Here is a 14,306-nt window from a genome sequence, read left to right as displayed (position 1 = left end):
GACATAAGACCTAAGGGTTACGGTAAGTACTTCGCTGGTTTATTATTTTTTCAACTCATGTTTTCCTGAAATCTAACCGCGTCGCTGGCTTCCTCTCTATTGTTTTTGGTTTCTTGTTTCTCAGTCTCCCTCTGAGCCCCTCCGCTGTGCCTATGCGCCGGCTCGTCTGCCCTTCAGGCTCCCATCGCTGTCTACACTGGCCTCTCCTTTGCCGCATTATCGAGGCCCCTGCTTCCTCCGGGGTCTCCACGGCATGGCTCTGTGCCTCAGTCTCCCTCCTGTCTCTCAGTTTTCCTTTCTTCTTCAGTCGGCCCCTGCAGCTTAACTCCTGCAAGCATCTTCCCCTAGAGAATTCCTCATGCTAGTTTTTAGTTTGAAGCTCACTTCTAGGGATCCCTGGGTGGTGCAGCGGTTTGGCGCCTGCCTTTGGCCCAGGGCGCGATCCTGGAGACCCGGGATCGAATCCCACGTCGGGCTCCCGGTGCATGGAGCCTGCTTCTCCCTCTGCCTGTGTCTCTGCCTCTCTCTCTCTCTCTCTCACTGTGTGCCTATCATAAATAAATAAAAATTTTAAAAAAATGAAGCTCACTTCTACAGGGCATCCCCTGCCTCGGCACGCCCCGCCCCCGTGACCCCTTCCACCACTTTGGCCCCTTTCCCACAGCGGCATCTCCGCGAAGGGGACGGTACTATTCCACTTTTCACCCCTCCCAGCAAGTAGGACTTCCAGGTGTAGGGCTGTGCCATTTACGAACATGTTTAAGTAGTGTCGTCAAGGACAGTATTTTAACATTCCAAACTCTTTCCCTTTCGCCAAATGCAGTCTCTTAATAGAGGTCGTTGTCACTCACTCTTCTTCCCCAATCCTCCTATAAAATAGCTTCCGGCAAAAGGTCGCACCTGATTGGCTCGCGTATTCCTCCTTTCCATCATCTCGGGCCCCCGCGGTGGCCCTGCTAGAAACAACCCGAATTCCTCCGCGTGTACGGAACTGACCAGACTCTCAAGATGGCGCCTCACACGGCGAAACTCGGGGCCTGGGGGCCGCCATCTTGTCTCCTGAACAAAGCCGCCGAGGATGCGGAGTGGGCAAAGCCGCCCAGTACCGCACGGCGCAGGCTCGGGAGCCCCGCGCTGTTCTCTTCCAGACCGGAAGCGGGAGAGTTCGCCAGTATGGCTGTGACAGCCGTCCGGGGGAAAGCGGTGATGGGCGTTTCGGGGACCTGATAACGGAGCCGCAGGTCAGAAGGCGGGGACGTGCCGCGAGTCCGTGGGATTGGTAACAGGAGGGGAGGGGGTCTGTGGGCGTCATTGCTTGCAGGCGTGTGAAGTCACGGGTCGGGAGGTATGTGGGGTTAGGGTTGGGTTTATTTGGGAGTCAGGGTTGGAGTGAGGTATGGGATTAGTAATTGGGGAATGATGTGTCAGTGATGGGGTTGTCTGTGGGATCAGAAATGGCGTGTAGGGGAACTAGCTGGGGCCAGTGATTTAGGGGACTCTGGAGAATCAGTGATTGGGGACTAGATGACCGGGACATCCATGTGATGCTCAGTGATGTGACGGTCATGGGGCAATTCTGTTGAATGTGTCATTGGCAGGCCTGAGGATTCAGGAATTTGGAGAGAGCAATAATGGGATGAGGGAGTCATGATGATCAGCCTCAGTTTACTGGGAAAGACTTTTACATACATTAAAATTTCCACAGGTTTATGCAACTATCGAATTCTTAAAGGTCAGACCCCTTCTCAGTCCACCATTGCACCCTTAGCATGCCCTCCCTCCCCCCGCAACAATGATGGACCAAACAAATAAAAAAGGATGGATTATTACCAAAAGTATGATTTTCAGCCTTTTTCTAAGCTTATTGCAATCATTTTATATTTTATTAAGGAAACACTGAACACCTGCTGGGTACTCAGACATAAGCATCACTATTTTGATTGTTTCCTTTCAGATCAGTTTTGACAACGCCTGGAATACTCCACATAAAACAGTCTCCCTGTCATGGGAGCTTTCAGTTCCTCTGAATCACTTCAGTCTTGTCTGTATGATTCCTCCTAGGACTGAGAAAAATTGACCAGGTATATACCTTTCTTCATTGTATCATATTCTCTTGTATGAGTGGTTCCAAGCTATCACCATTTTTATATGCAGATGACTACACTTTTGAAAATCTGCCATAATAGTTGTTTTTTTTTTAAGATTTTATTTATTCATGGGAGACACAGAGAGAGAGAGAGAGAGAGAGGCAGAGACACAGGCAGAGGCAGAAGCAGGCTCCATGCAGGTAGCCTGATGTGAGACTTGATCCCCGGACTCCAGGATCATGCCCCAATCCGAAGGCAGGCACTCAACTGCTGAGCCACCCAGCAATAATAGTTTACACAGAAAATATCTTAAATTTTAAGATTTTGGTCCATGAATATTGGTTGGCAGGGGAATTTGCTGAGTGAAGGGAAATATAAAAGACCTCTTGGGAGATTATTGGAATCAACTGCAGGTTCTTTCTGGGGGAATAAGGGAATACATTTCTCAGTTCTGGTCATAGGCATTCTTATTGCCAGGGAAGTCCATCTGCCATTAATGATTATATAGGTCTATTAATGTTTATTGCCTTGTGAAAATTTTCTATGAATAGAATTACTGGTTCATAGGGGAACTATAAGCTGTTAGTAAGTCAATATGAAACATATCTTCTCATCTATACAATTAAATGACCTTGACCAAGTTCTGTATCATTATAGTATAGTCACAAGAGGACTTCCTTCACCTAATGCTTCCTGACCCTTCTGCAAGGACCAAACAGCCTTATCCCATTGGTCGTCATATTATCCACCTGACTTCTAGTGGTGAATGTTTCTGAAGTGATGAATATGGAAGCTGCAGACAGAGTCTGGTCTATGAAAATGTCCTTCTGATCACCAGTTTTGCTTTTTCAGACATCTGCCCTTTTAGAAGAGAGCAGAAAATCATGAAGTCCCAGGTGAGTTGCTTGTATTTTTAATTTTTAAAATTTCCTCCTTTATTTTCTGTTCAATCAAATGGGAAAGAACAGATAGCTAAAATTTGGATTAGGAAAAAGGTAGCCAAACTAAAAATCAAGACCTAGAAAGAGTTTCTAGGTAACATGTGGATAACCTGGCCTGAAAACTTTTTAAAAATGGACATAGTAATTTCTTTGATCTTCTTGTAGACTTCATGAGTTACATGATTTGCAGTCGTCTAAAGAGAAAACATAAATTTCTCATGGGAAGAAAATATTTTTTGCCATGTGAGACTAAAATTTGCATTTTGGGTCTTTCAAAAGACCAAAATGTAATGGAGTATATAGTGTTTTCATCAGCAGTCCTGTGGAAAAAGCAATAGTAGATTGCATATAGCTATGTCATAGAATGATCTCTTTTAGTGGGAAGGTATCATAATGTCATAGCCAAATGGTCAAGGTCATAATGTCATAGCCTTGAACTTGATCCTTCAGAGCTGGGCTTACTAGACTACTACCTGTTGGTCAAATCCAGTTCTCTATTTTTATGAATAGTTTTACTGGCAGCACAGCCATACTGTTTGTTCATGTATTATCTATGGCTGTTTTCCTGCAACAATGGCAGGGTTGGGTAAGTACAACAGAGACCAAATGGCCTGCAATGTTTAATATACAAACTTTATGGAAAATGTTTGTTAGATTTCTGGTTTAGAGAACCTAATTGATTACAGAGGCTTCCTATTGTCCAGTTCTATCTACTGGTAAAATCCAGATAACACAGGATGGGTACATTTTAAATCTTCTTCCAAAATAATTATAATTATCTGGCAAAGCTTGGTAGAGCATGGGCCCCTGATGCTCCTTACCCTTTGCTGTGGTTTCTGATTATGTAGGATCACTGTCCAACTCAAGGCCAGTTCCTTCTCTGCACTTCCATTTTTAGCAGTCTGTGGTACTTTTTCTCCCTGCCAACATTGGCTGTATACACAGTATATAACTTTAAACTATATAAATAATAAAAATTTTAAAACTGAGAGACCTTTTAACTTAAGCTCTCCTCCTCCTGAGATTATCAGTATTTACCATTTGTTTGTAATCCTCCAAACCTTTTCTTTTTTTTCCAAACCTTTTCAATATGAATATAACTGTGCTTAAGTGTGTACATGTGAAAATACAAATGTATAAGAGTGTCTCTCTTTTTTAAAAATTTTATTTATTCATGAGAGAGACAGAGACAGAGGCAGAGACACAAGCAGAGGGAGAAGCAGGCTCCATGCAGGGAACCCGACGTGGGACTCGATCCCAGGTCTCCAGGATCAGGCCCTGGGCTGAAAGCGGCACTAAACTGCTGAGCCACCTGGGCTGCCCAACAGTGTCTCTCTATTGTGTTTTTTTTTTTTTTTTTGAAAAATAATGTTATAGTAAACATTCTGTGCTGCAACTTTTAAAATTTTATTGTCCCATGTTAAGATTTTTGAATGTCTTTTCCATGCCAGTACTTAGATTTCTTTATTATCTTAGCAGATGCACTGGGATTGTTTTCTTTTCCTTTCTTTTTTTAAAAATATTTTATTTAAATTGGGACTGTTTTTCTTAAATTTAAAATGGAGATTAGAATCCTCACAGGGTTGTTGTGAGAATTAAGTGAATAAAAAACCATGCCTGGAACTGTATCTGGGGATAGTTTGTTCTGTATTGTTAGTTGTTATTGTTAGTATTACTATTATATCATCATCACTGTTACTGTCCAATCTAGAATTCTTGTGTATATTTTACAGTACAGCTTATTAAGTGAGTTCTATAGAGAAAAGATGGGGTTGTTTTCTTCTGGATATCAGTAGCTGTAGAGTTGTGGCCACCAGCCACATGTGGTTAATTAAACATTTGAAATTGGCTAGTGTGAATTGAAATGTGCCATATATGTAAAATACATACTGAGTTTAGAAGATATAGTTCCAAAAAGCTCACTAATAATTTTTAAGGATTGGTTACACTTTGAAAAAATATTTGGATGTTTTGGGATACATATATATATTTGAAATAATTTTTTGAATGTGGCTACTGGAAAGTTTAAAATTACTTATCTGGTCAGTCTTAAATTTCTGTTAGAGCAGCTCTAGAGAAGGAAAATGGACTTTTTATTAGCTTAATAAATCTAACTACCAGGACTAATTAACTGATTATATGCCTCTTCCTTTAGGAAGAGGGATTTATATCTTTTGCATATTGTCCAGGAGTGAAGTCATTTGTACACATATCTGTTCTCCTCCACCTCTTCCATTCTCCCAGTCACCCAAGTCATAAGAGTGTTTGTAGAGGATAAAAGTAAAATTTCCCACTGCTTATGTACTATACTTTTCTCAAAATTAACAAAATTTATACGTATGTAGTATATCGAAGCATTTGAGTATAATTAATAAAGCAAAATCAGAATGTTAGAATTACACCTATTAAACTTCCTGTCAGAATGGATTTTCTCTACATTCTACCTTTATTTTCTTTCTCATGTCACTGTTATTCAGAAGAATACAACTGAGTAATACACAAAACTGTTTTTAACTAAACGTGAACTTTATAATCGTCATTCATTTGTTTTTACCAAATGTTTGTTGAGTACCTAATGTGTATCATATGCACTGGCTGGCTGTGGAGTATCTCAAGATTTAGGTATGGTTTTATTTCTGGGAGGAATGCAGAGAAAAATTAGGTAAACAGATTTGTAAACCAGCATTGACAGATAAAAGCTCTGTAATAGACATGGGAACAAGGAACTGTTAAAGCAGAAACAGGAGAACAACCAGCTTTTTAAGGAAGTAAAAAATAAGCTCAAAAGATTATTGAAGGGATCCCTGGGTGGCACAGCGGTTTGGCGCCTGCCTTTGGCCCGGGGCGCGATCCTGGAGACCCGGGATCGAGTCCCATGTCGGGCTCCCGGTGCATGGAGCCTGCTTCTCCCTCTGCCTGTGTCTCTGCCTCTCTCTCTCTCTCTCTCTCTCTCTCTCTCTCTCTGTGTGTGTGACTATCATAAATAACTTAAAAAAAAGATTATTGAACTTTGAATCATGAGGGAAGTAGGATAAGGATGGGAAGCAACAGTTACAAAAGTAGAAAGGGCAGAGTAGTTTTAGGAAGGCTGAGAATTTGAGGGAAACTAAGATTTGGGGTGTTTCATGGGGAGTTTGACTAAAGGTGTTATTAAAAGAATAAGATACAGGGGCACCTGGGTGGCTCAATGGTTGAGTGTCTGCCTTTGGCTCATGTGATAATCTCGGGGTTTTGGGATCAAGTTCTGCATCAGGCTCCCTATGGGAACCCTTCTTCTCCCTCTGCCTATGTCTCTGTCTCTCTCTGTGTGTGTCTCTCATGAATAAATAAATAAAATCTTTAAAAAAATAAAACAGTAAGATACAAAAGATCTTGTTCACAATATCCAGGAAGTAGTGTGGAGTGCAGTTGTCAAGAACTCAAGCTCTCGATTAATTCCTGCTTTTAAATCTGCGAGTTAATCATATATTCAGTGTATAACCTCTAGCAAGTAGTTACTTAACCACTGTAATCCTCATTTTTCTCATATGTAAAATGAGAAAATTAATAAGGCTGTTTAAAGGACAAACTAAATGTCTGGCAGTTTGATGGTGTGAATATGGGACTTGGCATGGGATGAGAGGCATCTTGAAATTGAGATGACTGAGATGAGGCTGATTGTGTAGGCAAGGATGGAACCAAAGGATGCTTTTAAGCAGGAAAATGTCATTTGAAACAGTGTTTATTTTTTTATCTCAAAGAAATATTTGATAATAATGAAAGATTAGGGGGAAAACCTGAAAAACATTTTAAAATAATACAGATAGGGATCCCTGGGTGGCTTAGCGGTTTAGCGCCTGCCTTCAGCCCAGGGTGTGATCCTGGAATCCCGGGATCGAGTCCCACATCAGGCTCCCTTCATGGAGCGTGCTTCTCCCTCTGCCTGTGTCTCTGCCTCTTTCTCTGTGTCTCTCATGAATAAGTAAATAAAATCTTAAAAAATAAAAATAAAATAAAATAAAATAATAAAATAAAATATACAGATAACCGAGATTCTTCTATTAGGTGATAACTATTGTGAACATGATGCTGACATAATTAAAATAGTCACTTTTTCCTCCAGAAATACCTTATACCTCTACACTTACCCAAGTCTTATTTTAATGTCACATCAATAATCTGTTTTTTTTTTTTCTTGGGTGTTTCCTGATATTTCTCGTTACATCTGTTTTCAGTACTGCTATTGTAATTGGTGTACTTCGTTATATTATTAGGTATAGCATATATATATGAGACTGTTCATTGAGGAGAAGCTATGATTATTTTCTTATAAATTGAGGGGATTAAATTATGATCTTTAAGAACTCTGACATTCTGTGTTTCTCCATATGTGTGTTTTCTCTTTTTAATGTTTTCCTTTTAAAAGGCTTTTTCTGTTCTATAATTATTACTAAAAGTTTTCCCATGTTTTGTTTTTTTACTTTAATGCTCTTGGCTATCTTTTTAGAGTTTAAATTTTTGCTCCATCCAGAAGGTATGTTTTCTATTATCTAAGACATAGGTTACAGTCTATTCATTTGCCAGGGTTACTGTAGCAAAGTACCACAAACTGAGTAGATCAAACAGCAGAAATTTATTGTCTCATAGTTCTGGAGGCTAGAAGTCAAAACTCAAGGTGTCAGCAGGTTTGATATTCTTTCTGAAGGCTATAAGGGAACAGTCTATTCCAGGCCTCTCTCCTTGGCATGTACATGACCATCTTTTCCCCTATGACTTCATATCATGTTTCTTCTAGATATGTCTGTCTCTCTGCAAATTTCTCCTTTTGATACAGACATCAGTCATATTGGATTAGGGTCCACCCTAATGACGTCAGAGAATTAATTATATCTGAAATGACTCTGTTTCTAAATAAGGTCACATTCTGAGAAACTGGTAGTTAGAACTTTAACATACAGGTTTTAAGGTGATACAATTCCACCTTTAACATAGGGATTCAACATTATTCTTCTGTTGATTATCCAGTTGTTTCAGTATTATTCTTCGAATAATCTGTCTTCCTTTCAGTTATTGAATGCTGCCCTTATCATTTATTAAATTACCATTGTATCAAATTGGCATTTTGATCTATCTCTTCTGTTCTCCTGATCTGTGACTGGCTCTTGTAAAGACAAGATTTTGTATTGTTTTTCCCAAATACTGTGATACAAAACTAGGCATAGGCATAGTTTTGTATACTGCAATAGAGATGATGAAAAAGATCACTTCAGATTGAACAGGAATATACTGTTACAGGCCTTAGTATCATTCAAGGATGTGGCTGTGGATTTTACCCAAGAAGAGTGGCAGCAACTGAACCCTGCTCAGAGAACCCTGTACAAGGATGTGATGCTGGAGAACTTCAGCCACCTGGTCTCAATGGGTAAGGATGGCTTTCCTACATAACTCAGACTTGTCCATCCAAGAGCCTTTCCTTATAAGGTGCTGTGGTTTGTAGTTACTGACATATATAATGACTTTTATGATCTTTAGACCCTCCCAAATGGAGGTCATTTTTTTTTAAATTTTTATTTATTTATGATAGAGAGAGAAAGAGGCAGAGACACAGGCAGAGGGAGAAGCAGGCTCCATGCACCGGGAGCCCAACGTGGGACTCGATCCCAGGTCTCCAGGATCGCACCCTGGGCCAAAGGCAGGTGCCAAACCGCTGCGCCATCCAGGGATCCCGTCATTTTTTTTTTTTTTTAAGGGCCACCTGGACTGCTTCATTGTAGCCCTCTTGAAACTACACCTTCACTTTTCCTTCAGTGTAGTCAATCCCAGTTCTTCTATTTCCATTTAATAGGATATCCAGTTTCCAAACCAGATGTCATCTCTAAGTTGGAACAAGGAGAAGATCCATGGATCATAAAAAGAGACATACCAAACTGGATCTATCCAGATGAAAATCAGGCAGATGGAAGACAAGGGAAGTGAAATATCAGTTTTTGTTTCTTGATTGATTGATGCCTGAAGTTTATGTTCTGTCCTTATTGAAATCTCTTATTCTTTGTTCCTGTGCTGAGAATTTAGTAGGCATTCAGCAAATAATTGTGAGCCTTTATAAAGGAGAGCTATTTCTTATTTATCTTCTTTCTCTCTGCATATATGTATATCTCTAACACCTTTTATGAAAGGCAATAGAAAGGCAAAGTCCTCCCAAGAACATAGGTTGCACTTTAGATGGTAAGACCTCCAGGTACATGGCTATATAAATTATATGTCAAATACAGCTACTGTTTTTAAAAGTTCAGAAAAAATGAGAGTTTAAAGATGTAACAATTTGAGAAGGCATTTTTCAGAGTATATAGCTATAGCTGCTTTGAGAGATATATAAAGTGTTGATGATGCTGAAGGAGGAGGGTAAAGGCCAAGAGGTGGAGAGAGAGTATGTGAACAAAACTTTGAAGTTAGAGAATTAAGGCTTTTCTGGGAGAATTTAGAGTATATGAACAAAACTTTAAAGTTAGAGTATTAAGGCTTTTCTGGGAGAATTTTGCTAGTTTTACTTGGTACATATAGAAGGCATTTATGGCAAGTAGTGGAATATAAGCTTGGGTTCTTTGTGTGAATCTGATACTGAATCCGTAGCAGGATCTTGGATTTTTCTGTTGTTTGTGTTAGTTTTTAATTAGGAAAGTAGACTGAGGAGAGTTAAAAGTATTTTGACTACAGAGGAACCTTGTTTCTGTGGATAGTGGTGGCAGGATAATAATAGTGAAATATATATATATAGCAAATGGTTTATAAGCTAAATAAATTCAAAAGCTGATAAAGGTTTCAGAAAGCAGAGGAAGTGAAAAGATTCTAAAATAATAATCCAAGATTAGAGTGATAATCACATACTTTTCTATCTTCTTCAGGTCTAATTTTTCCATGAACTTTTCTCTTTAACATCCTTTCCCATCATTCATCTGATCATACTGTATGCTATACTGCCTTATGAGATGGCCAGCCCCATCCCTATGGTCTGAGCTTATCATCTACATTGGATTAATTATTTGTTCTGTTCTTTTGCGTTCTGTTAATTGTTCTTTACAATCGTTTTATTTTATCTTTCTTTCTTTTAGACAGGAAAAGTAACCTTGACAACCCCAAATCATGTATTTTGGGGTCTGTTTCCTTCCGTAATAATATCCTGAAAGGAGTCACAAAAGATAGTTCATTGTACTCCATCTTAAAAGTCTGTCAAGATGATGGTCAGCTGCAGAGATGTCAGGAGAATCAAGACAAGCTTCTCAGGCAAGTAACAGTCATCAGCAACAAAACAGTGACTATGGAGTCAGGCCATAAATATAATGCATTGGGAAAAATATTTCATGAATGCATAGATCAAGATACTTTAAAGCAAAAATCCCATAACTATGATATATTTAAAAAGAACTTGAAATATAATATTGACCTACGTATTTGTAATAAGAGCAGTTCAAGAAAAAACCTTGATGAGAGTTTTGGATGTGGAAAATCATCTAGCCATGGTGTTTCCTATTCTCATCTTGAGAAAATTCACAATGGAGTAATGCCCAATAATAATAATCAGTGTGGAAACATTTTTAGTAGTAAACAATCCCTTATTCAATATCAGAATATTGAAACTAAGGAGAAAACCTGTGTATGTATTACATGTGGAAAAGCCTTTGCTAAGAAGTCACAGCTCATTGTACATCAACGAATTCATACTGGAAAGAAACCATATGATTGTGGTGCATGTGGGAAAGCCTTCAGTGAGAAGTTTCATCTCATTGTACATCAGAGAACTCATACTGGGGAGAAACCTTATGAATGTTCTGAATGTGGAAAAGCTTTCTCTCAGAAATCATCCCTCATTATACATCAGAGAGTTCACACTGGGGAAAAACCATATGAATGTAGTGACTGTGGGAAAGCCTTCTCCCAGAAATCACCCCTCATTATACATCAGAGAATTCACACTGGAGAGAAACCTTATGAATGTAGAGAGTGTGGGAAGGCCTTCTCCCAGAAGTCACAGCTGATTATACATCATAGAGCTCATACTGGAGAGAAGCCATATGAATGTACTGAATGTGGGAAAGCCTTCTGTGAGAAGTCCCACCTCATTATACATAAAAGAATTCACACTGGGGAGAAACCTTACAAATGTGCTCAGTGTGAGGAAGCCTTCAGCAGGAAAACAGAACTCATTACACATCAGTTAATTCATACGGGGGAGAAACCTTATGAATGTACTGAATGTGGGAAGACCTTCTCCCGGAAGTCACAGCTCATCATACATCAGAGAACGCATACTGGAGAGAAACCTTATAAATGCAGTGAATGTGGAAAGGCCTTCTGTCAGAAATCACACCTCATTGGACATCAGAGAATTCACACAGGAGAAAAACCTTATATATGCAGTGAATGTGGAAAAGCCTTCTCTCAGAAGTCCCACCTCCCAGGGCATCAGCGCATTCATACAGGAGAGAAACCATATGTATGTGCTGAATGTGGAAAGGCCTTTTCCCAGAAGTCAGATCTTGTTTTGCATCAGAGAATTCATACTGGGGAAAGACCCTATCGGTGTGCTGTATGTGGGAAAGCATTCATTCAGAAGTCACAGCTCACTGTACACCAGAGGATTCATAACAGTGGTAAAATCATAATGAACTGAACACAATAAAGCCTTCTCAGTATTAGCTCAAGCCTTAATGAATACTAGGAACCTGACTAATTTGATATTTATGGGACATCTTTATAGATAAAATTATACAAGAGAATTCATGTCTATAGTGTGGTGATACCTAGCTCAGCAAAGATGATGGAAAGTAATCGTAAATGAAGAACATTTTCAACATGGTGTGTAAAGCTTTTTATGGTCAGTGGAACAAATTATGTATATAGAATATTGTCAAGTTATATATTCTTTATTATACCATATAACAATAACCAGATATTGTGAAATTGCTAATATTAGCTTGGCATAATTTTGGCCATACAGTAATTCCCAATAAAGGACATGAAGAAAGCTTGAGTAAAAAAAAAAAAAAAAATTAAGAAACTGCATTATAAGGAAGGGGCTTAGCATGACCCCTAAAGATACATGTAAAATTCTTGTACAAAGATGGAAAGATAGGTGGATCAGATTCAATACAGGTGATGTTTATGCATTTTCCCATCTCAAGAATATAAGTTGCATATAAGTTGACCTGTCTCTCTGGAAGGATCCTGGACCTTGAAATTGGTGCACCTTGACCAGTTCTCCCGTTTATTCTTCCTCACTAAGAGTTTGGTATTGTGGAAATGCTTTGGTACTGAGGCAGATGGTCTTGTCTTTTAATCCTGGCTCAGCTACTCACAGACTGTGTGACTTCAAGCAAGCCTACTTCACCCATTTGAATATTTTATCATTAAAAACATACAATGTAGAGCATGTTTTCAGTTATTATTCATTCTTTTTATCTTTCCTCTCTATCCTCCTGCAACTGAATGCTAAGACTAATATGCAAAAAGCTACATCTAAATTTGCTTTGCAGTCCAGATGCTCTGCCTTTGATATCCCATTCCCATGACAGTTCGCTTTACTGTCTTTGACCCTGGTGGCCTTGATTCTTGGTGTGTTAAAGTGACATTTTATTATGGTTTTATTATTTTTTACGTACATTTATATAAACCATGGTGATTACACATAAAGACCCTGACTAATGTCTCTTCAGGACTTCCACTGTGCAACCCCAACTGTTTTCCCTGGGAACAAATGACACTTGTAGAGCAAAACTCTTGGGATGAGAAATTATGCCTGCCACAGATTTGAGAACTTGGTATCTCTAAAATATCTCCTGGTCTCTTTTCTGTGGTTCTGCCTGTTCCTCCATGAACAGCTTTAGATGAGGACCCTTGCTGGAGTTGCCTACAGAAGAGCATACTTGGCAAGAATGAGGGTGTCTGTACATATATTTATGTTCACATAGTTCTTCATGTAGTTCCCTCTTGATCCTTCACATTTCTTCCCCACCTGATTCTCTTCCTGAATGGCTGAACTATTTTGAAAAGATGGGGACTTTTAGGGTGAGAACCTCTGCAGAGGAGAGGGCATGCCTAACAGTAATGTAGCCAATTTCTAGTCTGTGTGGACAAATTTTTGGTTTCATTATGAACAGTGAACTGAGAACACTACCATCAGATATTAATTGACCATTCAGACCTGAGAAAGAAGGTCTAGCAGTACATATTTTGGGTTGAGCTACTGTAAGGTTTGGTCATGGAAGATGTCCCAACTGATCCTTATGAGAAGGACCCCCCCAAAAAATTTTTATTTTTTAAAATTTTTACTTTTATTGGTGAACACAAATTTAGTGAAAAGTGAGTTCTATATAGTGACAGCTATGAAAATAATGTAGATATAACAAACATTCATAATTCTACTTTACAGGCCTCCCATTTGGTTTTCCTCTGTCACAAACCTCCAGGCAACCTTGTTGATCTGATGATGAACTTCTATAAGAATCACAATTTATACTTACTACCTACTCACTTAATACTTCACCACTTTTTTTAAACATTTTATTAGAGGAGTTAATCAGTGCAATGAAGCAAGAATAGGAAATAGGCATAAGGATTAGAAAGGAAAACATGGACATTGTGAGTGTTGCAATTGTGTATAAAAAAGCAAAAATGTACTGATTATTAGAAGTAAAGAAGTTTAGTTGTTTTATAGAGTTTTAATATTGAAAAATAAGCTGATTCTACATACCACCAGCAGAGTGAAAATTTTAAAAATACCATTTAATTGGCATCAAAAGTATGAAACACCTGAAATCATGTAGTGTAGGACCACTATATAGAAGATTATAAAACATTACTGAATTAGGCTTAAAGATGGATTCATTAAATTTTTTGGCTGAAGAACAATATTAAAGATGCCTATTTTGGGGATGCCTGCATGGCTCAGTGATTGAGCATCTGCCTTTAGCTCAGGGCATGATCCCATGTCCTGGGATCAAGTCCCACATTGGGCTCCCCACAGGGAGCCTGCTTCTCCCTCTGCCTATGTCTCTGCCTCTCTATGTCTTATATAAAATCTTAATTTAAAAAAGGATACCTATTTTCCATTAAAGTGATTTATATATAGTTGGGTATATGAGGAAAGAAATTGAAATCCAAAGGAATAAGCCCACTCATAAATATAGAGTTAGTTTATTTTATTATTAAGAAACAAGGGGATCCCTGGCTGGCTCGGCTGTTTGGCCCCTGCCTTCTGCCCGGGTCGTGATCCTGGAGTCCCGGGATCAAGTCCCGCATCAGA

General features: G+C 39.0%; 1 protein-coding gene across 3 annotated transcripts; it reads left to right on the top strand.

Annotated features, from left to right (window-relative positions):
• Nucleotides 1-1,132: 1,132 nt before the first annotated feature.
• On the top strand, nucleotides 1,133-12,429 carry LOC129509945 (zinc finger protein 300). Of its 3 annotated transcripts, none has more exons than XR_008664446.1 (5): nucleotides 1,133-1,241; nucleotides 1,955-2,081; nucleotides 2,745-2,983; nucleotides 8,303-8,429; nucleotides 8,853-10,140. XR_008664446.1 is itself a non-coding variant. In XM_055325862.1 (4 exons), exons 1-4 carry the CDS (start codon nucleotides 2,972-2,974, stop codon nucleotides 11,673-11,675), a joined length of 1,821 nt encoding a protein of 606 aa, XP_055181837.1. In that variant the 5' UTR covers nucleotides 2,878-2,971; the 3' UTR covers nucleotides 11,676-12,429. The 3 variants fall into 3 exon arrangements, 1 of the variants encoding a protein (XP_055181837.1); XR_008664445.1 differs by having other exon boundaries at nucleotides 1,135-1,241; nucleotides 2,940-2,983; XM_055325862.1 differs by lacking the exons at nucleotides 1,133-1,241; nucleotides 1,955-2,081 and having other exon boundaries at nucleotides 2,878-2,983; nucleotides 8,853-8,979; nucleotides 10,121-12,429.
• The last annotated feature ends 1,877 nt before the right edge of the window (nucleotides 12,430-14,306 follow it).

The sequence above is a fragment of the Nyctereutes procyonoides genome, unplaced genomic scaffold, assembly GCF_905146905.1.
Source record: "Nyctereutes procyonoides isolate TBG_1078 unplaced genomic scaffold, NYPRO_anot_genome, whole genome shotgun sequence".
NCBI classification, from domain to species: domain Eukaryota; kingdom Metazoa; phylum Chordata; class Mammalia; order Carnivora; family Canidae; genus Nyctereutes; species Nyctereutes procyonoides.
The sequence above is the reverse complement of the archived record's forward strand: the minus strand, read 5'-3'. Positions and strand labels throughout refer to the sequence as shown.

What these genes read in the sequence shown, in the direction of transcription:
- LOC129509945 (XM_055325862.1), top strand. An exon ending in CAGCCACCTGGTCTCAATGG is followed by an intron (nt 8,430 to 8,852) that starts GTAAGGATGGCT and finishes TCCATTTAATAG; the next exon opens with GATATCCAGTTTCCAAACCA. An exon ending in GCAGATGGAAGACAAGGGAA is followed by an intron (nt 8,980 to 10,120) that starts GTGAAATATCAG and finishes TCTTTTAGACAG; the next exon opens with GAAAAGTAACCTTGACAACC.